At 67.5% G+C, this 26,286-nt stretch overlaps 9 protein-coding genes across 9 annotated transcripts; 4 read left to right on the top strand and 5 right to left on the bottom strand.

The window, feature by feature from the left end:
• Window positions 1–1,670: 1,670 nt before the first annotated feature.
• Window positions 1,671–4,681, bottom strand: EMIHUDRAFT_464561 (hypothetical protein; the record flags this gene model as incomplete). Its single annotated transcript, XM_005766800.1, has 3 exons — window positions 1,671–1,956; window positions 2,254–2,691; window positions 4,625–4,681. The coding sequence occupies 3 exons, from the start codon at window positions 4,679–4,681 to the stop codon at window positions 1,741–1,743; spliced, it is 711 nt and encodes a 236-aa protein (XP_005766857.1). The 3' UTR covers window positions 1,671–1,740.
• Window positions 4,682–6,300: 1,619 nt separating this feature from the next.
• Window positions 6,301–6,933, top strand: EMIHUDRAFT_211888 (hypothetical protein; the record flags this gene model as incomplete). Its single annotated transcript, XM_005766801.1, has 1 exon — window positions 6,301–6,933. The coding sequence occupies one exon, from the start codon at window positions 6,301–6,303 to the stop codon at window positions 6,931–6,933; it is 633 nt and encodes a 210-aa protein (XP_005766858.1).
• A 403-nt stretch (window positions 6,934–7,336) lies between these two features.
• Window positions 7,337–9,809, bottom strand: EMIHUDRAFT_103493 (Kynurenine/alpha-aminoadipate aminotransferase; the record flags this gene model as incomplete). The annotated part of the gene is made up of 7 exons (XM_005766802.1): window positions 7,337–7,467; window positions 7,503–7,620; window positions 7,803–7,965; window positions 8,061–8,182; window positions 8,412–8,480; window positions 9,337–9,405; window positions 9,480–9,809. 7 exons carry the CDS (start codon window positions 9,807–9,809, stop codon window positions 7,337–7,339), a joined length of 1,002 nt encoding a protein of 333 aa, XP_005766859.1.
• Window positions 9,810–9,998: 189 nt separating this feature from the next.
• EMIHUDRAFT_103494 (hypothetical protein) lies at window positions 9,999–11,870 on the bottom strand (the record flags this gene model as incomplete). Its single annotated transcript, XM_005766803.1, has 5 exons — window positions 9,999–10,435; window positions 10,504–10,692; window positions 10,890–10,913; window positions 11,091–11,217; window positions 11,523–11,870. The coding sequence occupies 5 exons, from the start codon at window positions 11,868–11,870 to the stop codon at window positions 9,999–10,001; spliced, it is 1,125 nt and encodes a 374-aa protein (XP_005766860.1).
• Window positions 11,871–13,347: 1,477 nt separating this feature from the next.
• EMIHUDRAFT_356664 (hypothetical protein) lies at window positions 13,348–13,780 on the top strand (the record flags this gene model as incomplete). The annotated part of the gene is made up of 1 exon (XM_005766804.1): window positions 13,348–13,780. The coding sequence occupies exon 1, from the start codon at window positions 13,352–13,354 to the stop codon at window positions 13,778–13,780; it is 429 nt and encodes a 142-aa protein (XP_005766861.1). The 5' UTR covers window positions 13,348–13,351.
• Window positions 13,781–14,368: 588 nt separating this feature from the next.
• On the top strand, window positions 14,369–15,464 carry EMIHUDRAFT_211892 (hypothetical protein; the record flags this gene model as incomplete). The annotated part of the gene is made up of 2 exons (XM_005766805.1): window positions 14,369–14,755; window positions 14,820–15,464. The coding sequence occupies 2 exons, from the start codon at window positions 14,369–14,371 to the stop codon at window positions 15,462–15,464; spliced, it is 1,032 nt and encodes a 343-aa protein (XP_005766862.1).
• Window positions 15,465–15,764: 300 nt separating this feature from the next.
• Window positions 15,765–17,893, bottom strand: EMIHUDRAFT_103495 (hypothetical protein; the record flags this gene model as incomplete). The annotated part of the gene is made up of 3 exons (XM_005766806.1): window positions 15,765–15,901; window positions 16,555–16,754; window positions 17,043–17,893. The coding sequence occupies 3 exons, from the start codon at window positions 17,891–17,893 to the stop codon at window positions 15,765–15,767; spliced, it is 1,188 nt and encodes a 395-aa protein (XP_005766863.1).
• Window positions 17,894–20,581: 2,688 nt separating this feature from the next.
• Window positions 20,582–22,721, top strand: EMIHUDRAFT_211894 (hypothetical protein; the record flags this gene model as incomplete). Its single annotated transcript, XM_005766807.1, has 5 exons — window positions 20,582–21,237; window positions 21,395–21,444; window positions 21,655–21,750; window positions 21,940–22,017; window positions 22,093–22,721. The coding sequence occupies 5 exons, from the start codon at window positions 20,582–20,584 to the stop codon at window positions 22,719–22,721; spliced, it is 1,509 nt and encodes a 502-aa protein (XP_005766864.1).
• Window positions 22,722–24,183: 1,462 nt separating this feature from the next.
• On the bottom strand, window positions 24,184–24,523 carry EMIHUDRAFT_211895 (hypothetical protein; the record flags this gene model as incomplete). Its single annotated transcript, XM_005766808.1, has 2 exons — window positions 24,184–24,277; window positions 24,345–24,523. 2 exons carry the CDS (start codon window positions 24,521–24,523, stop codon window positions 24,184–24,186), a joined length of 273 nt encoding a protein of 90 aa, XP_005766865.1.
• Between the last annotated feature and the right edge of the window lie 1,763 nt (window positions 24,524–26,286).

A 26,286-nucleotide genomic window follows, 5' to 3' on the forward strand; every position in this document is an offset into this window, starting at 1 on the left:
GCCACCACCGCCCTCCCCGCCCCCGCCAAGCCCGCCTCCGCCGTCGCCGCCGCCGCCGTCGCCTCCGCCACCATCCCCGCCGCCGCCCAGCCCTCCGCCACCATCACCACCACCGCCCAGCCCTCCGCCCCCAAGCCCGCCCCCGCCATCGCCGCCGCCTCCCTCGCCACCGCCGCCCTCGCCGCCACCACCGTCACCACCGCCTCCGAGCCCGCCCCCGCCCTCGCCTCCGCCGCCCTCGCCACCACCCCCGTCTCCGCCACCGCCGAGCCCTCCCCCGCCCTCTCCCCCTCCGCCCTCACCGCCGCCGCCCTCGCCGCCGCCGCCCTCGCCGCCGCCACCGAGCCCGCCGCCACCGTCACCCCCGCCCCCGTCGCCGCCACCTCCCTCACCGCCACCGCCCAGCCCGCCGCCGCCATCTCCCCCACCGCCCTCACCGCCACGCTGCCAGCACAGCCGCCGGGCGACGCGACAGCGGCTAGCGGCCGGGAGAGCCTCTCCAGTGCGGGCTGGGGGCGGCGGCGGCACTCTGCGGGTGGCGGGCGAGCTGCTGGCTGGCCGGCGGCGCGTCTCGACTCAAATTATGGGCCGCCTCTCGGGCGTGCGGCCAGGGGCCCGTGTGGCGCGAGGAGAGGGCGGCGCGCTCGGCGCGCTGGCGGCGGTGAAGCCTCTCAGAGTGGGCGCTGGCTGGCCGAGGGCGTCGGGCGGGTGTGGGGCGGCACTCGGGCCGCCGGACGGGCCGTGGTGGCCCGTGTGGCGTTCGTGAGGGACTGTTTGGGCGCCCCGGCAGCCTCCCCGCCTGCGTGACCAGGGCCGGTTTGGCAGCGGTTTGGGCTGTGTGTGGGCTGGTCGCGGTACGGGATATAGTGCTTGTTTATGGTCCCACTCACCACTCCCGGCCAACGGGGCCTCGCGGGGCGTCCTCGCTTGCAGTAAAAGGCCTCTGCCATCGCTCAGAGTCCCAAACCATGTGATCATCCGCGCCGCCGCGCCCGAGTACGCGAGTACTAGTCTGCCAGAGATGCGACGTCGTCGGGGAGGGCGTCGTCGCGGGCGCCAACGTCGTCATCCGAGCCCCTCCGCCTGTCCAAGGGCACGTCTGGGTGACCAGGGGCGGGGGCCGAGCCGTGAGTGCTCCGCCGGGGCGAGCTTCTGGGTCCATGGGACCGCTGCCGGACCCATCCGAGAGCCTCTCCGGACACGTTCGCTCGACGGCCTAGTTGGCGGCCGATGTTCGACGACCAAAGCTCCGGACGCCGCGGCAAAAGGTCCGCCCACGGCCCCAGGACTCGTGGTGGGTGTGGGGTGTGCCTCACGAGGCGGAGAGGCCGCGTGAACGCCCGTAGAAGCTCGCGAAGTGCGGATTTGGAGCGCCGCGCCGGACCTCCGCCGGGGCCCGCCGGCGGGGGCGCCGTATGGGCCTCAGAGTGCCCGAGAAGCTTAGAGGTGCGGATTTTTTGCTTGTGTCTATCGGTTCATGTCATGGACCGGCCCTGGGAAGCCTTTGACCGCGCGCGAAGGGACACTTACGGGGCCGTGATGATTTAGCGGGTTGGAAATCGGCCGATTTGCCCAGTGTGTCAGAGGCTGATGATCAAGCTGCACTCTGTTTTGTTTGTTTTGTGTCACGGAAGATTGACGCCTTTCTGGAGCGATTCCGCGGAGACGCGGTTCTGTACTGATCTGTAAGAAACCTAAACCGCGCCGCTGCCCCCACATGGTTCATTTGCTCACCCTCCTCTACACGTACTGGGAGTGCTCCTCTGCCGCCTCGGTCGCTGCCCGCGCCTTGGCGTTGGCCTCTGCCAGCGCCGTGGCCTTCGCAGCAGCTGCATCCGAACGTCTCGCTTTGGCGGCAGCGATGGCCGCCGCCGCCGTCGCAAGCACCGCCGCCTCCTCAGCTGCTGCGACCTCCTCCGCCTCCGCTGCCGCCATAGCCGCCGCCTCGGCCTCAGCCTGCTGACGAGCTGCCTCGGCCATAGCCTCCCTCGCCTTGCAAGCCGCTTCTGCAGCCAGCGAGGACGACCCTTGCTCCGCCGCCGCCGGCTCCGCCGACGCCGCTGCCGCCCCCCTTCCCTTCCCGCCTCGGCCGCCTCGGCCTCGGCCGCCTCGGCCGCCTCGGCCGCCTCGGCCGCCTCGGCCGCCTCGGCCGCCTCCTTGGGGCGAAGCAGCCGCAGTCGCCTCGGCTGCCTCGGTCGCGCCTGCCCTCGCCTCGTCGTCCAGCCTCGCGCTCTCCTCTTGCGCCGCCTGCACCGTTGCCAGCTGCTCGCGCCTCGCCTCCTCCTCGGCTGCGTTTTGCGCCTCGTCGGCCGCGAGCTCAGCTGCGAGCGCCTCCGCCTTCTTGGCCGCGGCGCGCTTCTCGCGCTCCTTCTCCACCGCAAAGGCGGATGGCGCGTTGCGCTGCGCCTTCCTCTTCTCCTTGGCCGCCTTCTTGGCCTCCTTCTGCTCCTCCAGCCGCACGAGCCGCTTCGCCTCCGCCTCTCTCTTCCGCCTCTCCGCAGCTTCCTCCCTCTGCCGCGCCGCCGCCGCCTCGTCCGCCTTGCGAACCGCGAGCGCTTCCCTCTGCGCCTCTCGCTCCGCAGCCTCGGCCGACGAGCGCTCCGCCTTCCTCGCTCGCTGCGCCGCCTCCGCCGCAGCGCGGTTGGCGGCAAGCTTCGCCGCGGTCTCGACGGCGATGGCGCGCCGCTTCTCCTCGACGGCGGCAGCGACCGCCGCCCGCCGCTCCTCGACCGCCGCCCGCCGCTCCTCGACCGCCGCCCGCTTGGCCGCCTCCTTCGCCGCCGCCTCGGTACGCCGCGCCGCCGCCTCAATTGCCTCCTTCGCCGCCGCCTCGGCCGCCGCGTGCTCCTCGAGGGCGCGCACGCTTTCGGCGTGGCCCTTGTGCTTGGCAATCTGCAGCGCCGTCCTGCCGTCGTCTGCAGAGCACGCCACGTCTGCGCCCGCCCGCAGAAGGCGGAGCACGACGGCGGGGCGGTTGAAGAAAGCGGCGCACATCAGCGCGGTGCCGCCGTCGCTGCCCTGCAAGTTGACCCCCGCGCCGTGCCGCAGCAGCAGGTCGACCACCCGCTCGTGGCCATAGCGGGCGGCGCTCATCAGCAGCGTGAGGCCGCTCACCGCGTCTCTCTCGTACGTCGCGTCGACCCGCCCACCGCCGTCGAGCCACGCCAGCACCGCGTCCTCCTCGCCTCGCTGCGCCGCTCCCACGACCTCGTCGGGGACTGCCTCCGCCGCAGCTGCCCTCTCCGCCTCCCTGGCCGCTGCCTTCGCGATCTCGGCAGCATCGCTCGATGTCAGCTCCGCCGCCGCCAGCCGCATCTTCTCCGCGATCTCGGCCGGGACTGCGCCACCGCTCGGCGCCCGCTCCGCCGCCGCCGGCGACAGATTACCCGGCCGCACCCGCACGCACGCGCCGCTGCCCTCGAGCGCCACAGCGTACCGCCCTAGCCTGAAACTCTGCGCCATGCCGCGCTGGCCGTTCAGCTCGGGGCGGTCCGAGAGCCCACCAAGCACGACTCGCTGGCCGAGCAGCGGCGCGTCCACAGCTGCCGCTGCCGCGCACGAGGAAGCGCCGCCCGCCCCTGCTCGGCCCGCCGCCGCCGCCGCCGCGCCCGCCGCCTCGCGCCGCGCCGCCGCCTCAGACAAGACCTTGACGCACTCGGCGTGGCCCTCCTCCTTGGCCAGCTGCAGCGCCGTACGCCCGTGCGAGGTGCGCGCCGCTGTGTCAGCGCCCGCCCGCAGCAGGCAGAGCACGACGGCGGGGTGGCCCTCCTGGCACGCAACGTGCAGGGGCGTGCCGCCGTTGTTCAGGGCTGGATTGACCGCCGAGCCGGCCTCGAGGAGCAGCTGGACGCAGTCGAGCTGGCCCTCCTGGCACGCGATGAACAGCGGCGTGGCGCCATTCTCCTCGGCTTGGTTGACTGCCGCGCTGGCGCCGAGGAGCAGCTGGGCGCACTCGAGGTGGCCGTTCTGGCACGCAATGAACAGCGGCGTGGCGCCGCCACCGTCGGCTTGGTTGACCGCTGCGCAGGCGCCGAGAAGCAGCCGGACGCACTCGAGGTGGCCGTTCTGGCACGCCATGAACAGCGGCGTGGCGCCGCCACCGTTGGCTTGGTTGACCGCCGCACGCGCCTCGAGGAGTAGCTGGGCGCACTCGAGCTGGCCCTTCTGGCACGCAATGAACAGCGGCGTGGAGCCGCAGCCCGTCGTCGCCCCCACGCTCGCGCCGCTCTCGAGCAGCAGCTGCACGGCATCGGCCTGCCCGCGCCGAGCGGCGTAGGTCAGCAGCGTGAACTGGTCGGCGAGTCGCGCGTCGAGCAGGGCCGTGAGCGCCGGGCCGGGCGTCCGCCCAGCGAGGAGGGCGCGCAGCGAGGCCGGAATGCCCATGGCGGCGAGGCTTTGTTTCTGTGGGCTTCCCGTCGCTCCGCGCCGGACCGGACCCGGAGGCGGCGGCGGCGCGGCGGCGCGGCGGCGGATCGCGGCGCAGACAACAGCAGCAATCTGCGGCAGGCTGCTGCTGCGGCTGCGGCGCCGTGGTCAGGAGCTGCTGTTCACGCCGGTCCACACTTTCATAGTGGACAGTACTCGTATCTCATGCACTTGGAGCACTTGGAGTGCAGTCATCAACCTCACATCCAGGGCCGGGGAGCTGAGAAGCGCACCCAGCGGGCCGGATGATCGGCATCGGGTTACGGGCTAGAGAGCCCTAGCCCTGGGGGGTGCGCGTTCGCAGGGAAAGGGCCATCATCAGCAGCGTTGCGCCAGTGATCACCCGGCCATCCAAAGCCCGACGCTCGCGGGTGGCGTTCGCTCGCCCGCCACCCTCAAGCCACACACGCACCGCCACTTCGTCACCTCGCAAAACACGCCACTACGTGGTCAGCCGTCTCGGGGGGGGCAGCGAGAGGGCCCAACTTCAGAATCGTGCTTTTTGGGTTGGGTTGGGTTGTTGGCCCGGGTTGGGTTGTTCCGTGAGGTTGGGTCGTCGGCGCGAATGGTGAGGTCTCGACCGCCGCCGCTCACGCCAGCGGACGGCCACCATCGGTGTTTTTGGCTTCGCCACCGTCCAAGGCGTGCGCCATGCGCTCGCCGGCATCGAGCGAGCAACGTGATCGACCGAGCGGCTTGCTGTGTGGACGCCTTCTTCTGGCTCTCGTCGAGAGCGTTTTGCGTCCCGGCGGGTGGGAGAATATGTGTCGTCTGATGTGTCACTGTGTACGTCACATCGGTGTGGATAACAAGCACGGTCGATCCGTCAAAGCGATACACTCGTTCCTATCACGCTGGAAGGCTTGCACGGAGCTCTGCGCCGGCACACAGAAGAGCCGTGCGGCAAGAGAAGAGCTCGATGGGGAGCGAGAACCGTCAGATTTTCAGGTGTTACCTGAAGTCCGTCGCGATGCACTCAATCCCTCCCGAGCGAAAGCCTGTGGCTCTCTCGAACTCGTCGATATATTGCGGATAAACTGCTCTTCCCGCATAGCTTGCAGAGTCAGAGGCGCAGAAAGGCTGCGAGTGCTCGACGAGTCTTGCGAGCTGCGCGGTCAAACCTGGGGGGAACTGACCGCATCAAGGCGGACTTCCGAAACCTGGGTGAGCACCTCTGACGGTTCTCGCTCCCCATCGAGCTCTTCTTGCCGCACGGCTCTTGCTGTGTGCCGGCACAGAGCTCCGTGCCAGCCTTCCAGCGTGATAGGAACGAGTGTATCGCTTCGACGGATCGACCGTGCTTGTTATCAAGACCGATGTGACGCACACAGTGACACATCAGACGACACATATTCTCCCACCCGCCGGGACGCAAAACGCTCTCGACGAGAGCCAGAAGAAGGCGTCCACACAGCAAGCCGCTCGGTCGATCACGTTGCTCGCTCGATGCCGGCGAGCGCATGGCGCACGCCTTGGACGGTGGCGAAGCCAAAAACACCGATGGTGGCCGTCCGCTGGCGTGAGCGGCGGCGGTCGAGACCTCACCATTCGCGCCGACGACCCAACCTCACGGAACAACCCAACCCGGCCAACAACCCAACCCAACACGAAACAACCCAACTCAAAGCACGATTCTGAAGTTGGGCCCTCAGCTCGCCGCCACGCACAGATTTTTATTCTCTGAGCCTAGCGCAGCGCGAGATTTGCGCAGCAACCCGGCCGGGCAACCCTTGCAAAGAAACTTATGGGCTTTTTTTGGACACGCGCCTCCTCGAATTCTTGGATCGCACTAGATACTACTACCAGGGTGCAGTGCCAGTGCGCGCAGTCCCGTGCCCTGCGGGCTGATACAGTGTGATTCTTCGGGGCGCTTCAATGTCGTTGTCGCCGCTCCTCACACTCTGCGTGGCCCTGTGGATGCCGCCCGTGCGTGTCGGCCGACCCAGCCCGCTCGCCATCGAGGAGGACGCTCTCCGCGCTGCAGCCGCACCGCTCTCGAAGTACAATGGCAGCACCGACCTGGACGCGCCGCGCCTCCCGAGAGGCTGGCACGTCAACCGCGCCGAAACGGTCATTGGGCATGGCCGGCCGGCGTATGAGCGCGCCGCCAACGCACTGCAGCGACTCGAGCTCCTGGAGCACACGTGGCTCACCGCGCGCTGTGTCTGTGCGACAGACCGGGAGCTGCTGGCGGTGTGCTCTCGGCAGTGGGGCTGCGTCTGGCTCACAAACACGAACCTCGTGCTTCGACGCGAGTGCGGCGCGCGGCGGTCCAGCGTGTCCTGGGGAACGACGCGGCGGCATGTCCTCGCCGGCGAGGAGACTGTCTGCGTGACACACGACGCCAGCACCGACGGCGTGCGCTTTACCGTGCTCTCCTTCTCGCGGCCGCGCCACCTCTTCTCGGCCGTGGCGTACCCGTACGTGCTCGCGCAGCAGCGGAGGTTCGCTCGCGATGCGACCGCGGCCATGGAACGCGCGTGTGGGAATTCCCAGCCAGCGGGATGAACGATCGCACTCTTGACTGGGACGCAAAAGCGCCGGAAGCGCAAGCGGTGTGGCGTGTGTGTGGGGCTGTGCCTAGACCGAATAATGACCACGCACACGGTGTGTGCGCGTGTGCGGTCGCGCGCGCTAGCACACCCGCGCTCGTAAAGTCGTAAAACAAAGCGATACAACCATTTTGACGGCTCCGCGCTCTGACTCTTACATCGTACCGCTGCGCGCTGGTGCTGCCCCAGCCTCCCGCCGCCTCCGCAGCACGTTGCCCAAACGTCGGAAACCCTCGACCATCGCCTCCTCCTCGGCGGCCGCGAACGAGACGCGCACGAACGGCGTGTCGGGCGGCGTCTCGTGAGCCGAGAAGAAGGCGCCTACCCCAGAACAGGCGGATGAGTCAATGAAATGCATCCTACCGCGGCGCCTCGTGCCCTCGAGAAGAGTAGTCGGCGCCCGGGACGACGCACACGCGCTCGCGCGTCATCTCGTCGAGGAGGTCGGCCGAGCTGCGCACGCCGAGCAGCTCGAGCCAGAGGAACATGCCTGCCAACACACGTAATGCATCATGATTAATGTACTATGACACAGCCCCGCGCCAAGGAGCGTGCCTCCGCGCGGCGCCTCCCACCGCGCCAGGCCGGACAAGTGCTCGGCCGCCGCCGTCAGCGCGACCGCGCAGCGGCGGCGGTAGGCCGCCTGAGCAGGCGGAGGAGAGAGGGGGAGGGGGTTGGGGCGGTAGGCCTGCAAGGCGAGGGTCTCTCCACGCTGCAAAGTGTGACACGGGCGTGGCTCTCCTTCGCGCCTGCGAGAGGGCCTCTCCCACTCTAGGCCCCTCCTCTCGGCCACATCTCTGCCAGCCCCGCCTGCACGCGCTGCACATGCCGGTGGAGCCCGGCGGGGCCCCACCGCCGCAGCATCTCGACGAGGAAGACCTGCACGGGCGAGGAGACGCCGAGCGAGGGGCCGGCGCCCTGCGCGAGCTTGACGATGAGCGGCCGCGGAGCGGTGACGAAGCCGCAGCGAAGGCCGGGCGAGACCCACCTGACAAAGGGGGGTGGGGGAGAGGGGGAGGGTTAGCGCCACCGCTGAGAATCACCGGCCGCGGGCCGAGGCGAGGGGCGAGGGGCGGGGCTCACTTTGAGAAGGTGTCGCAGCGCACGACTCGCCCGTCGGTGTCCACCGACAGGAAGGAGGGGGGCAGTCCAGCCCGCTCCGTGCCGGGGAGCGCCGCGCCGGCGTCCTCGGCGGCGAGGGGATCCTAGCGGAGATACACCCGAGGTTGAGATTGGGCCGAGCTCACGCCGGTCGACCGCGGGGCGAGGAAGCTGCCTCTCCGCCAAAGGCGAGCATGCGGTATGGGTCGTCCTCTGAAGTGTCTAGGAAGTGTCTAGGAAGTGTCTAGGAAGTGCCTCTCCGCCAAAGGCGAGCATGCGGTATGGGTCGTCCTCGATGATGACCACGCCGTGCGCCGCGCAAGCCGCGTACACCGCCCGCAGCGCGGCGAGGCTCGCGCTGGCGGTGGTCGGGTTGTGGAAGGATGGGATGGTGAAGAGCGCCTGCGGGGAAGGCTCCGAGAAGGCTTGGAGAAGGCTCCGAGACGGTTCGAAGAGGTTGTGGAAGGCTGCGAAGCGCGCCTTGGGCGGCCGGACGCCCAGCCGGCGCCACGCCCACCTGGCGAGATGCAGGCGAGATGCAGGCGAGATGAAGGCGAGATACAGGCGAGATACAGGCGAGATACGGCTGGGATACGGTTGGGATACGGCCAAGCTTTGGCCGAGATGCAGCCGAGGTACGGCCGAGGTACGGCTGAGGTAGGGCTGAGGTACGGCCGAGGTACGGCTGAGGTACGGCTGAGGTACGGCCCAAGTCTGAGAGCCCACCCGTCCTGCAGCGCGCGATACTCATTGCCGTGTGTCAATTCTTCTGATGGATCTGGACCCGTCCAGCAGCGCGCGCAGCGCGGCGGCGTCGACTCCTTCCGGTCCGACGGGCAGCGGCTCGAGGCGGAGGCTGCGGCCGCCCACCTGTCGGCAGGCTTTGTGCTCTTGAGCCTCGGGTGCTCTGCCTCGCTGCAGAGGGTGCGGCCTCCCGCCCAAGCGGCGAGCTGCGAGGTCGAGAAGCTAAAGTCGAGCTCGCACACGAGGAGCGTGTCGCCTACGCCGCCGAGCCGCGGCCGAGATCTCGCCGAGAGTCCGCCGAGCTTAACACACGGGCAGCAACAGCTCGTCGCCTGGATCGAGCAGCGCCTCCCACGCGCGCTGGAAGCCTGTTCACGGCTAGAGGCGTGAAGAGAGGCGCATCGCGGCCGGAGCGGCGCTTCCCGTCTGGGTGGCCGTCTGCGTTGCCGGTGCACACGCAGCACTCCCACCCCTGGTAAGGCGGCGCGTGCTGCTCTGCGATGTGTCCTCGCACCCACTCGAGGAGCGGCAGGTAGCCGACGGTGCCCACGCCCGGAGTCACGTCGTGCATGTACTGCTGCGCCTGTGGGCCGATCAACCCTTCCGTCACGAGCAGCGTGCAGCCTCTCCGGCCCGGTCTTGCTTCGCCTTGGCGACGAGCTGTGGCTCGTCGATGCGGACGACGCCGCCGTCGGCGAGCTCGAGCTGGTATGCCCGGACGGGGAAGGTGGTTCGGTGCGGCGTGCCGCCTGCCATCGGCACCATCCCGTCGAGCTTGAGCAGCGGCAGGAGCTCTCGCAGTAGCGCAGGCCGCTTGGCACGGGCGACCCGCGAGAGGCATCGCTCTATCGAGAATGACGGAGCGGCGCGCGAGCTGACACGCACACGTACGAGCCTCGTCACAAAGCTTAGCTGGCGAAGGAGCCGTGGATAGAGCCAGCTGAGCGAGACGCCGGCGACGACGCCAGCGCAAAAGGTGCGCATCATCTGTGTTAGGTCAGCAGCAAGCGGCAACACTGCTCGAGCCAGGGAAGAGGGGCCGGGCCGGCGGCTGCGGCGTAATGGCGCGGTGGCCGGAGACGCCTTGTTTTCTTTTTTGAGGTGGTAAAATTCTTTTTTGCGCCTTCTCCTGTCAATGTCTATCTCACTGTCTGGGTGTGTGGCCAGACCCATGGGTCAGCTCGCTGTGCGTTCGAGCTCGGCGATCGCCTCCTCGACGGCCGCCCCCTCCCGCTCGTGCAATCGCAGGCACAGCCTCGCGCGGCCACGCGCCGCCGCGTTGCCGGCCTCGTCCATCTCCGCCATGCCCTCGACGGCCAAACAAGCGGCGGAGCCCTCCCTCTGCCGCTCCCGCTGCGCCTCCAGCGCGGTGCGGAACACGTGTCGCGCCGCCGCCGCCGCGGCAGAGGGCGCTGTCGACGCGAGTGCCGGCAGGAGGACGGACCCGTCGGGGCTCACGCCCAACCGCACCGAGCTGCCGCGCAAGCCGCAAGCGGCGAGGGCGGCGCGTGCCTCCTCGATCTGCCTCGCCGACTCGTCCGCGTCGCCTCCCATCTCCGCCACGCTCGGCAGCAGCGGCACGACCACCTCGTCCGCCTCTGGCGGCGGAGCGCCTATGGGACGGATCCGAAGCCGCTCCCAAGTGTGGCAGTGGCTGGCTGTCCGAGCGGCGGCGGCGCACCCGACACGCCGCCAACTCCCCCGCCTCCGCCGCCGCCTCCTCCTCCGCCCTCGCCACCGACGCCGCTGCCACCCCCGCCTGCTTCGCCGCCGGTGACCGTCGGCTCCTCGTCGCGCGGCGCGAGGAAGCCGTAGAGCCGCAGCAGCTTGTGCGACGCGCGCAAGCCGTAGTCGATCAGCAGCGGCTCGCCTGGCAGAGTACTCGCAGGATCCGAGAGTCGCCCGGCCAAGAGTTGGGCAGGACCGCGGAGAAGGCTGGGGCGGGCTGCGAGCGCCGCGTGAAGCTAGATCGGCTGGATCTCGGCTCGATCTCAGCTCGATCTCGCCCGCCGCGTGTCGTCGCTGCGCCACCAGCTCGAAGCAGCCGCTGTCGCCGTCGAAGCGCACCGCCGCGCCCGCCGCACCGCCCGCCTGCGCGACAGCGGGCGGGGAGCACCACAGCCGTGTTAGAGCGTGGAGCTGATCAGAGAAGCGTCTCTAGATCTGCCGGTAGCGTGTCTCAGGGCTGTCTCAGATAACTCTTCGAGCATTCGCAGATTGGAGTGTCTCTGAACTGCCTCCGAGCTGCCTCCGAGCTGCTTCTTGCACCGCATCTAGCGGCCCCCGCGTGGTTGACGAGGTCGATCCCAGGCACGAGGGCGAGGGGCTTGCCGTCGCCAGAGTGGGCGCGGCTCAGAAGCACCGCCTGCGCCCAACGGTACGCGCAGCTACCCACCTTGTCCACCCCTCAGCTAGGTCTCCGGCTAAGTGTCGGTGATGGGAGAACCGCCTGAGCCCAGCGGAATGCGGCCCGCTCCTCGCCCGCCCCGCCGCCGCCCGCCGCCCCGCCGCCCGCTGCGGCAGAGTGCACGCTGTCGGAAAGTGCCGCCTGAGACAGCTCCGAGACGGTGCTGAGACGGTGCCGAGAGGGCGTGTCTGCTGTGGCGGAGCCGCCTGAGAGACTGACGCAGGGCCGGCGCTGGTCCCTCGGAGCAGTGCGTCTCGCAGCGGCGGCGGCCAGAGCAGAGGCACGTCCGGGACCGGCAGCGCGGACACGTACGGCGAGGACTCGCTCCGCCTCTGCGCGGCGAGGGCGAGGGCAAGCAGCGCGGCGTCGGCGAGGGCGGCGCCGGCGCCGAGCGAGGCGGCAAACGCGTCCGTGCGAGTGGCGACGGCGTTGCCGGCCGCCTCCCGCGCCGCCGCCGCAGAGAAGGGCCGCCACGCTTGCGGAGGGACGGAGAGCGCCACGTCGCCCGCCGCGAGGTCGCGGGCGGCGGCGAGGCCAGAGCCGGCCGGAGAGACCGCGGAGAGCTTCACGCCCGCGAGCCGCGCGTGCTGCCCTAGCCAAGCGAGTTGCCGCGCCGCGCTGTCGTAGTGAACGCGGGACATGCAAAACGCGCGCGGCGAGAAAAACTTTGGCCTTGATAGTGCAGCGCCAAGCGCTCCAAGTTTCTTCATGCCAAGCGAGCGGGAGGGAAGTAGCCCAAACGGAATGGGCGCCCAACACGTGCCCGGATTACTGTGCCTTCCCGGGCACAGCCTTTCGGCTCGTGAAGGGTCGGTGCGTGTCGTGACCCCCTGGATGGATGGAACACCCGTACCCCCGCACCATCTCCGTCGCTTGGTTATTCAACCTTCACCACCACCGGGAGGCGGCCAGGGCTTCATAGACTCGGTCGAGAGACCCCAGATTGGCATCCATGCCTTTCTGGACAGGGTGGCCCGCCACAACGACCCCTGGAATTGCGACTCGCCGCTTTCCTCCCGCTGTGATTCTGTGTGAGCTTTTCTTGTTTGCCAAGAATACACCTCTACGGAAAAAAAACGGAAATTCTTCCCGCGAAATGCTCGCCTCCGCCCGCTACGAGCTGCGGCTCGCCGCTCTTCCGCCCGATGCCCTGAGATCACCGCCGGCGCCATGCGGGACAGCCCCGCTGCAAACAGGAGGGCCGAGGCGCTCCTCGCCCACCACAGCCCTCCGCCCGCCGTCGCGACCGACGTCCTGGCGGACCCAGACCTTGCGCCGTGCGTGCTCGAGAAGACGGGCCTGCGCCACGCGGCCGTGTGCAAGCGGTGGTCCCTGATCTGCGCGCCGCGCGGTGCCTTCGCGCGGCTGGTGGAGACCGCTGGCGATGCCTCCTCGGAGCTGCAAGCTGCTGCGCTCGGAGAGCTCAAGCGGCTGTCGGGAGAGGAGGCCGGCGGCAGGCGGGTGGACGCGCTCGTCGCTCTCTTGCGTGTTGAAGGCGAGGACGAGAAGGCGGACGTCGCGGCAACGCTTCAGGAGCTTGCCCGGGACGACGATGAGAGCAGGGTGGCGATTGCTGCGGCCGGCGGGCCCTCGTCGCGCGATCGCTGCGGCCGGCGGGGTCGAGGTCCTCGTCGCGCTGGCTCAGGACGGGAATGAGGCGCAGAAGGAAGAAGCGGGCTAACCTCGCTATCAACGACGACAACGCGGCGGCGGCGATTGCCGCGGCCGGCGGCAGAAGGAGGATGCGGCGGGAGCGCTGGCGAACCTCTCTGTCGACGACGACAGAGTGGCGATTGTTGCGGCCGGCGGCATCGAGGTCCTAATCGCGCTGGCTCACGACGGGAATGGGGCGCAGAAGGGGCTGCGGCGGCGCTGTGGAAGTTCTGCCAACGACGACCTCAAGGTGGCGATCGCCGCTGCCGGCGGGATCGAGGTGCTTATTGCGCTGGCTCGCCACGGGACTGAGGGGCAGAAGGATTGTGCGGCAGGGGCGCTGGCGAACCTCGCTATCAACGCCGACAACAGCGTGATAGCCGCGGCCGGCGGGATCGAGGTCCTTATCGCGCTGGCTCGCGATGGGAATGAGGCGCAGAAGGAGTGTGCGGCAGGGGCGCTCGTCAACATGATTGAGGTAGCGTCTGGCACGCACGAGGGCGTCGTGGAGGCTGGCGGTGTGGCGGTCCTCTCCTCTCTCACGCAGGAGGCAGGCGCCTCGGACGACTGCAAGCTCGCTGCTGCCATTGCCCTTGTGGACCTGGCCAGCACCTGTCCCGACCTCGCGGCTGACGACACTTGCCTCTCGCTGCTGCTCTCGCGGCTCGACCAGCCCGAGGAAGATGGCTGGCGCAGAGACAGCATCAACGCCCTCCTCGCCCTCGCAGCCTCCTCGTCTGCGTGCGCTGAGCAGTGGCACCGGGTCGGCGGCGTTGCGGCGTTGCAGGCGCTCGCTCGAGAGACGGCGGAGGAGGGGGTGGAGAGGCAGGCGGAGAGGTGCAACCAGGCGCTAGTCAGCCTCGGCGTGAGGAGGGTGCGCAGGCGGACGGCCGCGTGATAGTGAGCCTGGTCATGGGCGGCCGTCTCTGTGCTAGTGTGTGCGGCACCAAACCTGGGAGACTCCCTCGGGGCTTCGTGAATTATTTTGTCCATGGCCGTTGGGAGTTGGCGGGCGCCGACCACCTACTCGCTCAACAGCAACTGATTGATTGATGGGAAGGCGAAACACAGTCCGACCAACGACTGGGACACCAACGCGGTATGGGTGGACGCAAGACGGGCGACGACGGTCACACAGGAGCGACACACAGAACCACAAGACAAGACACTCAGCCAACGTGGCTGCCACACATCCTGAGCGAACTTCCCTAGTCACCCGCGGCCGGACTCCATCCGGCACGCGTCGCTGGGCGCTCAGAGCTACGTCCCCTGCTCGCCACCCCGACGCCCAAAAGGCGCCCGAGCGAACGACAGGCGGCACGCGCGAAGACTGGTTGAGCAATCCCGCCGCGTGAGTGAGCGCTTTTGAGTCTTCGTTGTTTAGGCGCCCACAAAAAGAATTTTAACCTTCGCGACAATTTGAAGTCGGGAAAAAGAAAATCGGCGTGGTTGGCGTGCGTCCATCCGGCCACTGCGCACACCATACATGGGAGCTTGTGCGTCGTGCGCCCAGGCGAGCACCGACGACGTGCCACCGCCAGCGGAGGCCGACCCTGCCGCAGCGGAGGCCGCCCTGAACACGAAAGGACCGCCGCCTTCAGTGTTGTCGTACCCCATCGGCACGCCAGGGCAGCCGTGGGGCGAGTCTGAGCGTAAGAGTTGGTACCAGAGGGCATCGAGCACACAGCGGTCGTATGAGGAGGATGTCGTCTCCAGAGTGATGGCCCTCGAAGACAGGTTTGAGGTCGTCCTTTACGGTAGGCTGTATGATCGCTATTCGCTCTTCGCGGTCAGGAGCAAGCAGTGGGATGCAAGCAAGCCCTGCTGCTTGGTCTCCGGCGGCGTTCATGGCTACGAGACTAGTGGCGTCAAGGTGTGCCCCACACGAGTGTGTAGACCGTTTCAGGTTGCCACCGCCACCCCCGCGTCGGCTGCAGGGCGCACTCCTCTTTCTGGAGACTCGAGCCCTCGACTACGCCGACACGTTCAACCTGCTCGTGCTGCCGTGCGTCAGTCCGTGGGGATACGAGAACGTCCAGCGGTGGACGCCAAACGCGGTCGACCCCAACCGCGCGTGGGGCGCGCTCGCGGCGGTCTCGTGCGACGAGGCCAACGCGGCGTCGGCGCTCGTCGCATCGCTGGGCGTCGAGAAGTGGAAGTGCCACATCGACCTGCACGAGACGACCAACACCGACGCCACCGAGTTCACGCCCGCCCGATGCGCGCGCGATGGGACCGCGTTCGAGGAGGACGAAATCCCCGACGGCTTCTATCTCGTCTGCGACAGCGAGAGGCCTCAGGGCGGGTGGGCGGCCGCGGTCATCGATGCGGTCCGAAAGGAGACGCACATCGCACCGGCCGACGCAAACGGCGAGATATGTGGCGAGTCAGTCAGCCAGGAGGGCGTAATCCTGGTCCCGTTCAAGAAGGTTGCGGTATGCGCGTGTATCGCCGACGCCGATTTCGCCACGACGACCGAGGTCTATCCTGATTCGGTCACATCAACCGCCGAAGAGTGCAACCGCGCGCAGGTGGCGGCGGTCAGCGGTGGGCTCGACTACATCCGGCGCAGCGCGCTCTGACTTCAGCGGTGCTCAGTGGGCCTCGGTGGTGCTCGAGGCGGCAGCGGCGCGCGGCGCGGGTTGTATTTCTTTCGCCTCTGCCTGTGATATCTCCGCCTGCACCTGCACGCCGACATGTGCAGCTCGTCCTCGCCGCCCTCGCGACGCCCTCGGTGCGGTCGGTGCTCGGCTCGCGGGAAACGCCGCCTCTCGCGCCCGGTAAGTAAAACACCACGCGCGCGACCGCACCACCGCGCACCGGCAGGACGATGAAGTCCGCTGCGCCGAGCTTCTTCAGTCTTCAGCTACCAAGACCATGGCCTACCTTGCCTCCGAGGAGGCGCGCGACCGCAACCCCGTAACCTTGCCCTTCCTCAAGCCGTGGCTGCGTCGCTGGTCGAGCACAAGGACAAGGAGCACATCACGACACCCAAGACGCCGCCTCCCAGCATCCGCGCCTTTACAAACGGAGCGGGGAACTGTGAAAATTCCGCTCGGCGTATCATTCTGAGCCGACTTTGATCTGCGAGTTCGCACCATTTTGCTTCGGTTGAGAAAAAAAGCCCGACGTCGAACGAATCGATGTTCTCCCTCGCACAGCCCCGCGAGGTGTTGTCATTCACCATATTACGCATTATGTGCAGAGAGGGGGAAGGGACACCGAGGTGCGCGAGGGACACGCCGGCCGGGGGGCCGCCGGGCGCTCGCGGCTCGGGCCAAAAGGTACAACGTTTAAGCGCGGGACCCTCTGCTCATGCTCCCTGGCCTTTGCCTCTGGGGGGCAGCGCTCTGGCACGCGCGTCACCTCGCTGCAGATGGTGCCCTTTTTGGTTCGGGTGAGGGGTGAACGAGTAAAATACATGAGCACATCGTCATAGTAAATCTGGGTCAAAGTACTCGTCCCGGTCCTGCGTGCAGAGCGAGAACCAGAGCACGATAGCGACCGGCCCCCACACGAGCCAGACGAAGGTGTCGCCGAGCTGGCCGAGCGCGAGGTCGACCTCGCCGAGCAGCCGCTGGTACGGCGGGGACAGCTCGCACAAGCAGAAGAGCGCCTTTGCGTCGAGCGGCTCCTCGGCCGGCCCGAGCAGCGCGGCGCCTACTCACACACCGAGCCGTGAAGAGGCGCTCCTCACAGGCACGCCGCCCGCCGCGCCTCCGCCCGCCGCGCCTCCGCCCGCCGCGCCTCCGCCCGCCGCGCCTCCGCCCCACTCGGACGCATTTGCCTCGCCGGCCTCCCACCAGCTGGAGCCGTAGCAGGCGCTGTCCACTGCCTCGCTCGGACGCGTCGAGCCTGAGCACGCCACGAGGCTGTGAACACGACGCTGTGAAGAGGCGCCCTTCACGTTGTGAACACGAGGCTGTGAAGACGAGGCTGTGAAGAGGCGCCCTTCACGTTGTGAACACGAGGCTGTGAAGACGAGGCTGTGAAGAGGCGCCCTTCACGTTGTGAACACGAGGCTGTGAAGACGAGGCTGTGAAGAGGCGCCCTTCACGCCTCCCTCGAGCCTCCCTCCCTCTCGAGATCTGGCCGAGGCGCGCGAGGGGGGAGGAGAAGAGAACACAGCCTCGGGCTGATCTCGCCTACCTCTCGGCTACCCCTCGCCGAGGTGCGCGAGGCAGTACCCGTTGACCAGCCGAGCAAAGCTCGTGCCTCCTCCTCCCGCCTCGCCTCCTCCTCCCGCCTCGCCTCCTCCTCCCGCATCGCCTAGCAGCGGGACCGCCGGGCAAAACACCGCGTAGCCCTCGTCCCCGCCGCCGCCCTCGCCGCCGCCCTCGCCGCCTCCGGCCGCCGCCCGGCCGCCCCGCCCGCTGCCTTGCACCAGCCAGCCCCGCGCCAGCTGCTCTCGCTGCGAGCTGTCCAGCTGCTCGAGGACCGCAGAGAGGGAGTGGAGGCCCCCGCCGCCGCACGAGGCCCACTCCTGCTCGTACACACCTACCTCGCAGAAGGGCGACTCCTCGCCGCCTCCTCGCCGGGACTCGCCACTCTCCTCTGGTCTCTCCGCACCGCGCATCCGCGCCCACTCGCCAGGGGTGCCTCCGTACTCGTACCGCGCCTCGTCCGTCAGCTCGAAGCGCGCCGCGCGGCCCTCCTCCATCTCGTCGTTCCACGAGCTCGCGTGCGAGCGCGTGAGCTGCGCGAGCGTGAGCGTCGAGGCCGACAGGCAGACGAGCACAAGAAATGTGATCCAGCGCTCGCGCGAGAGGTAGGCGACGATGGAGCCGGCGACGGAGATCGCCACGAGGGTGCCGCCCACCGTCTGCACCGTCTTAGAAAGCTGCGTCTCCTCCTGGAAGATCGCGGCGCCCTTGATGGCGCGGTGCGCCGCGTCGTCCGGAAAGAAGCCCGCCTCACCGCGAAAGAAGATGGAGGCGGCGTACAGGAAGAGGAGCGCACAGAAGAGCTGGATGGTGCCCTTGAGCGACGTGCCCTTGCGGCGAAACTCCATTTCTTGGGGTGTGCGGGCGTGTGCGGCTGGGTGGTGGTTGCGCACAAAAGGGCGGCCGGTGGGGGGTCTTCCCCGGGCAGGGTGGGCGAGCGGGCAGGCGTGCAGCGGGCGGGCGACAGACGACGACAACCGTCCGCTCCTCCCTGCCACCGCCGCCATGTTGCACGCCCCATGCAACATGCATCTTGCATGCGCCAAGCTCTCGTGTGTGTCTGTCACTCTCTGTCTTGCATATGGCTCGCCCTGTGACTGGCCCTCAGTCACTTGTGCTGCGGCTTGTGTGAGCGACACTGCTCGGCGACTGCCGGCACACTGCAGTGACACTCCCAGTGAGACCGTGCGTTTGGTGTAAGTGGTAAAAGCTAAAACCAAACGCCCAGCACTTGGCCACATTGGCCCTGGGAGGTCAGATCCTTCTCCTCTGTTGATGGTAACACTTGTCTACTCGCTGGAGCCGAGCAGGAGCAGGGCCCGGCGCACAACCCCTGGTCAACTCACCCTCCACGCCCCGTACAACAATCAACATCAAGAAAGCCCTGAGGTGCAGCAGCCCGCAGGAATCAGTGGACCATGCACAAACCTCCACCGTCCCGGATTCGCCTCTCTCCACTCTCAGATACGTTCGCACGCGACGACTAGGCGCATGGCAGCACAGTCCTGTGCACCCTTTCACCCTTGTCATCACTGCCCCGGCGCCCACGCCTCGACCTTCTTGGTCCGACAGGTCCTCTCCATGGCCTAGGCAGCCGTGTTCGCCCTCGCCCCAGGTAAAGAAGGCGCCGTCGGCGGTGACGGTGAGGCTGTGGTAGACCCCAGCTGACGTAGCGACGACGCGTCGGCCAGAAAAGGCCTGGATCTTCTTGGGCAGCAGCTGGTGCTGCGTGTCACCGTGGCCCAGCTGGCCATAGATTCCCCAGCCCCAGCTCCAGACAGCGCCGTCGGCGGTGAGGGCGAGGTTGTGGTTCTCTCCAGCCGACACAGCGATGACGCGCTGGTCAGCCAAGGCCTCAACCTTCTTGGGCAGCAGCTGGTCCTGCTCGTCGCCGTGGCCCAGCATGCCATCGCTTTCAGAGCCCCAGCTCCAGAGGGCGCCGTCGGCGGTAAGGGCGAGGCTGTGGCTGCCTCCAGCCGACACAGCGACGACGCGCTGGCCACTAAAGGCCTCGACCTTCTTGGGCAGCAGCTGGTGCTGTATATCGCCGTGGCCCAACCGGCCAGAGTCTCCCCAGCCCCAGCTCCAGAGAGCACCGTCGGCGGTAAGGGCGAGGCTATGGGACCATGCAGCCGACACAGCGACGACGCGCTGGCCAGCAAAGGCCTCGATCTTCTTGGGCAGCAGCTGGTCCTGCTCGTCGCCGTGGCCCAGCATGCCATCGCTTCCAGAGCCCCAGCTCCAGATGGCGCCGTCGGCGGTGATGGCGAAGCTGTGCGCCCATCCAGCCGACACAGCGACGACGCGCTGGTCAGCAAAGGCCTCGACCTTCTTGGGCAGCAGCTGGCCCTGCTCGTCGCCGTGGCCCAACCGGCCGTCGCCTCCAAAGCCCCAGCTCCAGACACCGCCGCTGGTGAGGGCGAGGTTGTGCACATCTCCAGCGGAGACGCTCACGGCGCGCTCGCCTCCCAGCGTCGAGGGGAGGCGGGTCGGCGTGTTGAGCTGCGTCACGCCCTCGCCGTGGCCAAGGAGGCCTGGGGCCCCCTCGCCGCCGCACGACGAGAGCCGCCCCTCGCCGTCGATGAAGACGCTGTACTGATAGCCTGCCGCCGCCCTCACCGGCGGGTTGGCCTCGCGCAGCAGCGCAGAATAGCACAGCCACCGCACGGCGCAGCCCTCGTCCTCCGGCTGCGCCGGCAGCTCGAATCCGCGCTCTTGCACCCACAAGCGGATGCCCTCCAGCGCAAGCGAGGCGTGGAAGAGGAGCGAGACGGCCGCGACTCGTGCGATGTCGGCGGGGTCGCAGTGAGAGAGGGCGCGCACGAGGAGCTCCGTGGGGAGGTCGAGGAGGCGGGTGGGCGGCGGCGTGTCTGGCGAGGGAGCAGCGGTGGAGGCGGAGGCGAGGCGGCGCGAGCGGCTGCGCGGTTGGGTGGACATGTATATATGTCCCGAGGGAAAGAAAAACACACGTCGCGAGAAAAAGAAAACTCGGTGGCCCACATGTTCGTGAGGACAGCACTGGAAAGCGTCGATTCCGATGGTACGGGACCCCTCGGTCGTCTCGCCCTCCCTCGCTGGTTGGACAACAAACACGGTACAGGATGGAGGACGGCACACGCCAAAAGAAAGAAAGAAAGAAATCAGACAAGCAGCGAGAGAAAAGAAGAAAGAAAACAGACAACCAAGGAGGACCCTATAGAGCTCTACCTACGAAGGACGAAAGCAGCGTTGCTTTTGCGGCCCGACGATGACAAGCACAAGGTGGCCCCTTTTTTGAGTCTGGAATTTGGGTTTCACTATACCCGCGGTACCTCCGAGATCGCTCTCTCTATTGCGTGCCATCTTGACGCCGCCGCCGCGCGGCATTGGGTCTGCACGGATCGAGATGCGGCGCGAGACCCGCAAGTGCCCGTCGGGTCCGAAGCCCCTCGGGGATGACGACCTCCGCCACCCATCGCCCTCGCTCGACTCCCGCCTTGATGGTCAGGGCGACCATCCGAACAGTCGAGCCCGGCTTGGAAGTGATCGAAATGCCGATGTCCTCCACTTTCAGCGTAGCCACGCCGAGCAGGCCGTTGTTCGCATCGCGCATCGGCGAACCCCTTGGTCAGCACATCCTTGAGTGCCTCGGTCGTAAAGGTCGAGTCGCACTGGTACAGGAAGCTCTGCGCGACGACGGCCGCGCCTATTTGCAGATTTCTTTTTTGGACCGTCGCGTTTTTCTTTTTGCGGTGTGGAAGCTGGCGGCAGCGGAGGGACTGGAGCACATCGTGCGGATCGACACCGATTCGAACCTGCCGTGCGGCGAGCGCGCTAGCGCCGCCGGCAGGGCAGTCAAGCTGCTGTCGCTGATGCGTGAGCACAACCTAAGCTACGGCTTCTACCACCGTAACTGGGAGTCACCGGACTTTGCTATCGGCTTCAACGCGGCTGCCAGGCGACACGTCGAGACCGCACGCCTCAGCCTAGCAAACACCTTTGGTGGGTACACCACGTTCGGCAGCCGCGAAAAAGGCAGCGGCAAAATCTTTGAGCTCGGTCGCTCTGACTACGAGCCGGCGCGCTTCTTTTACAACAATGTGGAGGTGGCGCGCGTCAGCCACTTCCAGCGGCCCGACGTGCAGGCCTTCACGCGCGCTATACGCCGGAGCGGCGGCATCTTCCGGCACCGGTGGGGCGACGGCACGCGATCGTGCGCTACATGCAGGTGGCGCTTTTCGCGCGGCCGGAGGAGGTGCGGTGTCTCACTTCGGAGCTGCTCGCCTACTGCCACGCGGGCTGCTGCGTCGGCCTGACCGGCGACGACGGCAACGAGGCTGTCTGCTGCGACCCGTGTCTGCAGCGACCAGCGTGGCCATCGTGCGCAAACAGATTCCCTCCTGGGTGGACGCGGAGGGATGTTGCCTGGGCATGAAGGAGAGCTGCTACCGATGACACCCAGCCTTCCCGTTCTCGTAAACAAGGAAACAAAAGGTGAACCGTGCCCCGTCTGATTTTTCTTCTTTTTGCGGGCTCGAAAGATTCGGTAGATCCAGGTTATAATGAACCGATAAAGGGTGTGGATGCTGGGTTGAACAAAATCGGAGGACCGCGACCCACCTCGCCACAGACGGTCCCGCGCCTCGCCGCTATGACGGCGGCACGGCCGCAGCTCATGTGCGTGCCGCCGTCTTTGTCCGGAGTGAATACTCCAACGCGCTCGTCGGTGACGGTGTCCTCCAACCTGCGCCGCGCTCGGCGAACCTCGACAGCGCCTTCGGTGGCATGCAGCTCTTTGCGACAGAAGCCTGGAGAGCAGCTCCTCTGCTGCTCACACACTCTGCACAGCTGACACAGCCTACTGTGCGGCTGCCACAGCTGTGACAGCGATGGGCTCGCCCTCACTGGCCCTCAGTCACTTGTGCTGCGGCTTGTGTGAGCGACCGCAGTGAAACCACCCCGGGGCCAACCCGCTTCGGTTTCGTCGCCAAGAGTGTACTCTTGGGCCCCGAACCCGAATAAAAAAACGTGCACCCCCTTCGAGTGTATCTTGAGTGTTGCTGTGGAGCGTCCGGTTTCAACACGCGCTCGCGCGCTCGCTTCTGCTGGCGCCCAGAGAACATGTTGCACCACAAGCGGCTCCCGGCGGAGCCCAACTGCTCGCACTCGACAAGGCAGTCCATCCACTCGCGGCAGCTGAAGTCGAACTTCCACTCGATACGGCTCGCGCCGGATTGTGAGCTCGGCGAGCGAGGTCGGAGAGCGACCTTCAGTTGGCCCAAGCCGCACGCCACTGAGGCAGAGCGGCCGTGCGCGTACGGCGCCGTACGCGCACGGCCGCTCTGCACCGACCGCAGCGCTGCGTTGCGACCGCAATGGCTCAGCTCAGCCAGGGCTAGCTCGCCCGAGCTCGGAGCCGCCGGCGGTCATGGCAGCAACAAAGGTTTGACGGGTCGCTCGGTGCAGGAGGGCACTGCAGTAGAGGTGCAGAGGCCGTCCGGCGCGCGCGCGATGGGCTACAGCTTCATTGGCAGCTACCAGAGCGCGTCTGGAGCGCTGCCGTTGTGTGACCCACGTCCAAGCGGCGCTTCCGGCCTGAAACGCGCCTCTTTTTACGCTTTTCATTGGAGAGGGGGGGACGAGGTCTCATCAACTTCGAAACCGCCTTTGAAAGGGGGGAAATGCGTCCGTCCCTGAGCGGGTTGGGAAGGGGGCGGTTTCACTGCGCACTGCTCGGCGACTGCCGGCACACTGTGATACCATGGGTGTGAGGTAAAACCACGCTACCAGCGCTTGGTCACATCGGCCCCGAGGTCAGATCCATCTACTCTGTTGATGACAAGACTTGTCTACCGGCTGGAGCAGAGCAGGAGGGCTTGGCGCACAACCCCTGTTCAACTCACCCTCCACACCCCGTATATGACTCTGAAAAATTGCCAAAAGAGCCCCCCCCCCCCCAACGGGGTCTGATGTGGAGGGTGGAGAGCGCGCTGACCCCTGGGCATGGCCCCTCTGGGCATGAGCTGGGTCGGCCTCCTCCTGGTCTGCAACTCGCGCAGCGGGGGTCCGCGTTGCCGGCGGGCTGTTCTACTCGCAGCCGTACTCATCGCCACCCCGCGCAGACGCCACAGCGGGCCCGCCGGGGCTAGAGGCCCGCCAGCTGCGCGGCATCCGACGAGCTGGCCGCCAACGGGCGCACCGGGCTGCAAAATTTGGTGCGCGCTCACTGGTTGGGTAGTAGTCTAAGTTCTGAGCCTCGCGGCTTAACGGGTCTAAGTGTGGCTAGCCACGCTGGAGTGCTTACGCGGTCTAAGATCAGCGGGAGCCTCTTACACCGGCTAAGTCGGCCATGGCACGCGATATACGGCGCTCGCGCCCAAATTTTCTTCGCCTGCGCGGCGGGCGATCGATCCTCCTCATGCTCAGCAATCGCCGCCTCAGCATCCTCCTCTTCCGATTCTCGTTGCTGCTTCTTGAGCGCACTTCGGCGACATCTAGCCAAATAGTTCTCACAAATAGCCTCAAGCTCAAACAAACGCATGTCAGAGAAGCCTGTGTATGCTGGTCCTCTTTGAACGATCCGCGCGTGAGGTAGCATAGGGCCTTGTTGGCAGCAGCCAGCTTGTTGCGCTGCTTCGTTGCGATGAGCTGATTGGGATCGCAGAAGTGCATGCCAAGCACCGCCACGATCTTGAAGCAGAACACATCGCAACCGCATCGTCCGCACTGCCATCGGCATGCCGCGCCCGCCGCTTCGCCGCAGCCGCCTTAAGGCACGCATAGCGGCAGCACATGGTACGGTGCGCGTACTTGAGCAGGCGTTGCGCGCCGCAAGTAGCGCACTGGCCCTGGGAGACGGCGATATGGCGTCGTGCGCGGCATACGCTGGTCGGGACCGCGTCCAGGTATTTTTCGGGTAAACCTGGACTTTTGCAGGTATACCCGGGTTTTACCCGGAGTTGGCCTCGTGTCGTCTAAGTTCATGGCCCCCGGCCTTCCAGCGTCTAAGTCTGAGCCCGGCTCCGTGCGGGGGCTAAGTTGAGCGCTCGCTCGCTGCAGAGGCTAAGTGTAGAGCGACCCTCTAGCCCTACTACCCAACCATTGCGCGCTCAGGATGCCCGCCCTGGAGCACGAGGTGCAACTGGAAAAGTTTCCAGTCTCACTTGGATGCGTACGACGTGTCGCTCACAGGACGCCGTGTGCTTCCCTCGCGAGAGCCTCGTACGGTCGTATACGTCGCTCCCGCGTCACAACTGTGAGGCACAGTCCGCATGCACCCCTGGGATGCGAGAGATGGGGCGCGATTACGAGCCTGGTCACGCTGCCTTCCGCGCCCCGTCCCAGTCCCGGATCATCCGGCGCAGCATGTGGTGCGGGAAGAGGCTAGTGTTCTCGAGCTCGCCGCCCGTCATCGGGCTCGTCGACTTGGTCGCGAGCCAGCGCTCGATCGCCGTCCGCTCGTAAGCATGCCCATCCGCCGCCATCACCGGGTCGCTCATGACCTCGGTCGTGATCGGGCAGACGAAGTCGGCTGGTGGCTCCTCCTCCTCCTCCCCCGAAGGCGGCCTCTCTGCAGCCAAAGAGCACGACACCTGCTTGTCGGGCGCCCGCCTCTCCTCCAGCCTCACGCTCTCCTCGAGCGCCGCCGCCAACTCCGCCTCCTCCTCCGCCGCCAGCGCTGCAACATCCTCGGGCTCCCGCGACGGCCCAGCGCCGCCTCCGCCGCCCTTCCCCTTCTTCTTCTTCTTGCCCTTCTTGCTCTCCTTGGCGCGCTCCGCCTCCTTCTCCGCCTCCTCCTCCGCCAGCAGCGCCTCGGCATGCCGCGCCGCCTCCGCCTCTGCCACCGCTCTCTCCGCCTCCCTCGCTGCTGCCTTCTCCGACGCCTCCGCCGCCGCATGCTCCTCGATGACGCGCACGCACTCGGCGTTGCCCTCCTCCTTGGCCATCTGCAGCGCCGTCTTGCCGCTCGCAGAGCACAACGCCGCGTCTGCGCCCGCGCGCAGCAGGTAGAGGACGACGGCGAAATGGCCGTTGTCGGCGGCGCACATCAGCGCGGTGACGCCGTCGCTGCTCTGCAGGTTGATCTCCGCGCCGCGCTGCAGCAGCAGCAAGTCGACCACCCGCTCGTGGCCGTAGCCGGAGGCGTACATCAGCGCGGTGTTGCCGTTGCTGTTCTGCAAGTCGATCTCTGCGTCGTGCAAAAGCAGCAAATCGACCACCCGCTCGTGGCCATTAGTGGCGGCAAGCATCAGAGCGGTGATGCCGCTCACATCGTCTTCGTCTACCGCGCAAGTCGCGTTGACCCGCCCGCCGCTGTCAAGCCACGCCAGCAGCGCCGCCTCTTCGCCTCGCGCAGCCGCCTGCCTGGCCTCTTCGGAAAGGCTGCCCGGTGAGCCGGAAGAGGCCGCGGCCCTCGCTCCCGCCGCCGCCTCGCCCGAGGAAGCGCCGCCCGCACTGCCCGCCGCCTCGCGCTGGGCCGCAGTCACCTCCTCGATGTGCTGCCGGAAGGCGCCGACGCAGGCGGCGTGACCCTCCTCCTTGGCATACTGCAGCGCGGACTTGCCGTCGTCAGAGCGCAGCGCCGCGTCTGCACCCGCGCGAAGCAAGCGGAGGACGACGGCGGGGCAACCTTCGCCAGCGGCGCACATCAGCGCGGTTTCGCCGTTGGCGTCCTGAAAGTCGATCTCCGCGCCGCGCTGCAGCAGCAGCTCGACCACCCGCTCGTGGGCTTGGCTGGCGGCGTCCATCAGCGCGGTGCCGCCGTTGCCGTCCTTCAAGTCGATCTCCGCGCCGTGCAGAAGCAGCAGCTCGACCGCCCGCTCGTGGCCGTTGCTGGCGGCGAGCATCAGCGCGGTGTTGCCTCTGCAGTTCTGCAGGTTGATATCCGCGCCGCGCTGCAACAGAAGATCGACCACCCGCTCGCGGCCGTTTACGGCGGCGATGATCAGCGCGGTGCCGCCGTTGCCGTCCTGCTTGTTGATCTCCGCGCCGCGCTGCAACAGAAGATCGACCACCCGCTCGTGGCCATGCTGGGCGGCGGCCATCAGCGCGGTGCCACCTCTGCAGGTCTGCAAGTCGATCTCTGCGCCGCGCTGCAGCAGCAAGTTGACCACCCGCTCGTGGCCCTGGCTGGCGGCGCACATCAGCGCGGTGCTGCCGTCGCTGGCCTGCAGGTCGACCTCCGCGCCGCGCTGCAGCAGCAAGTCGACCACCCGCTCGTGGCCTTGGCCGGCGGCGACCGTCAGCGCGGTGCCGCCGCTGC

Source organism: Emiliania huxleyi (assembly GCF_000372725.1).
Source record: "Emiliania huxleyi CCMP1516 unplaced genomic scaffold EMIHUscaffold_50, whole genome shotgun sequence".
Classification (NCBI taxonomy): domain Eukaryota; phylum Haptophyta; order Isochrysidales; family Noelaerhabdaceae; genus Emiliania; species Emiliania huxleyi.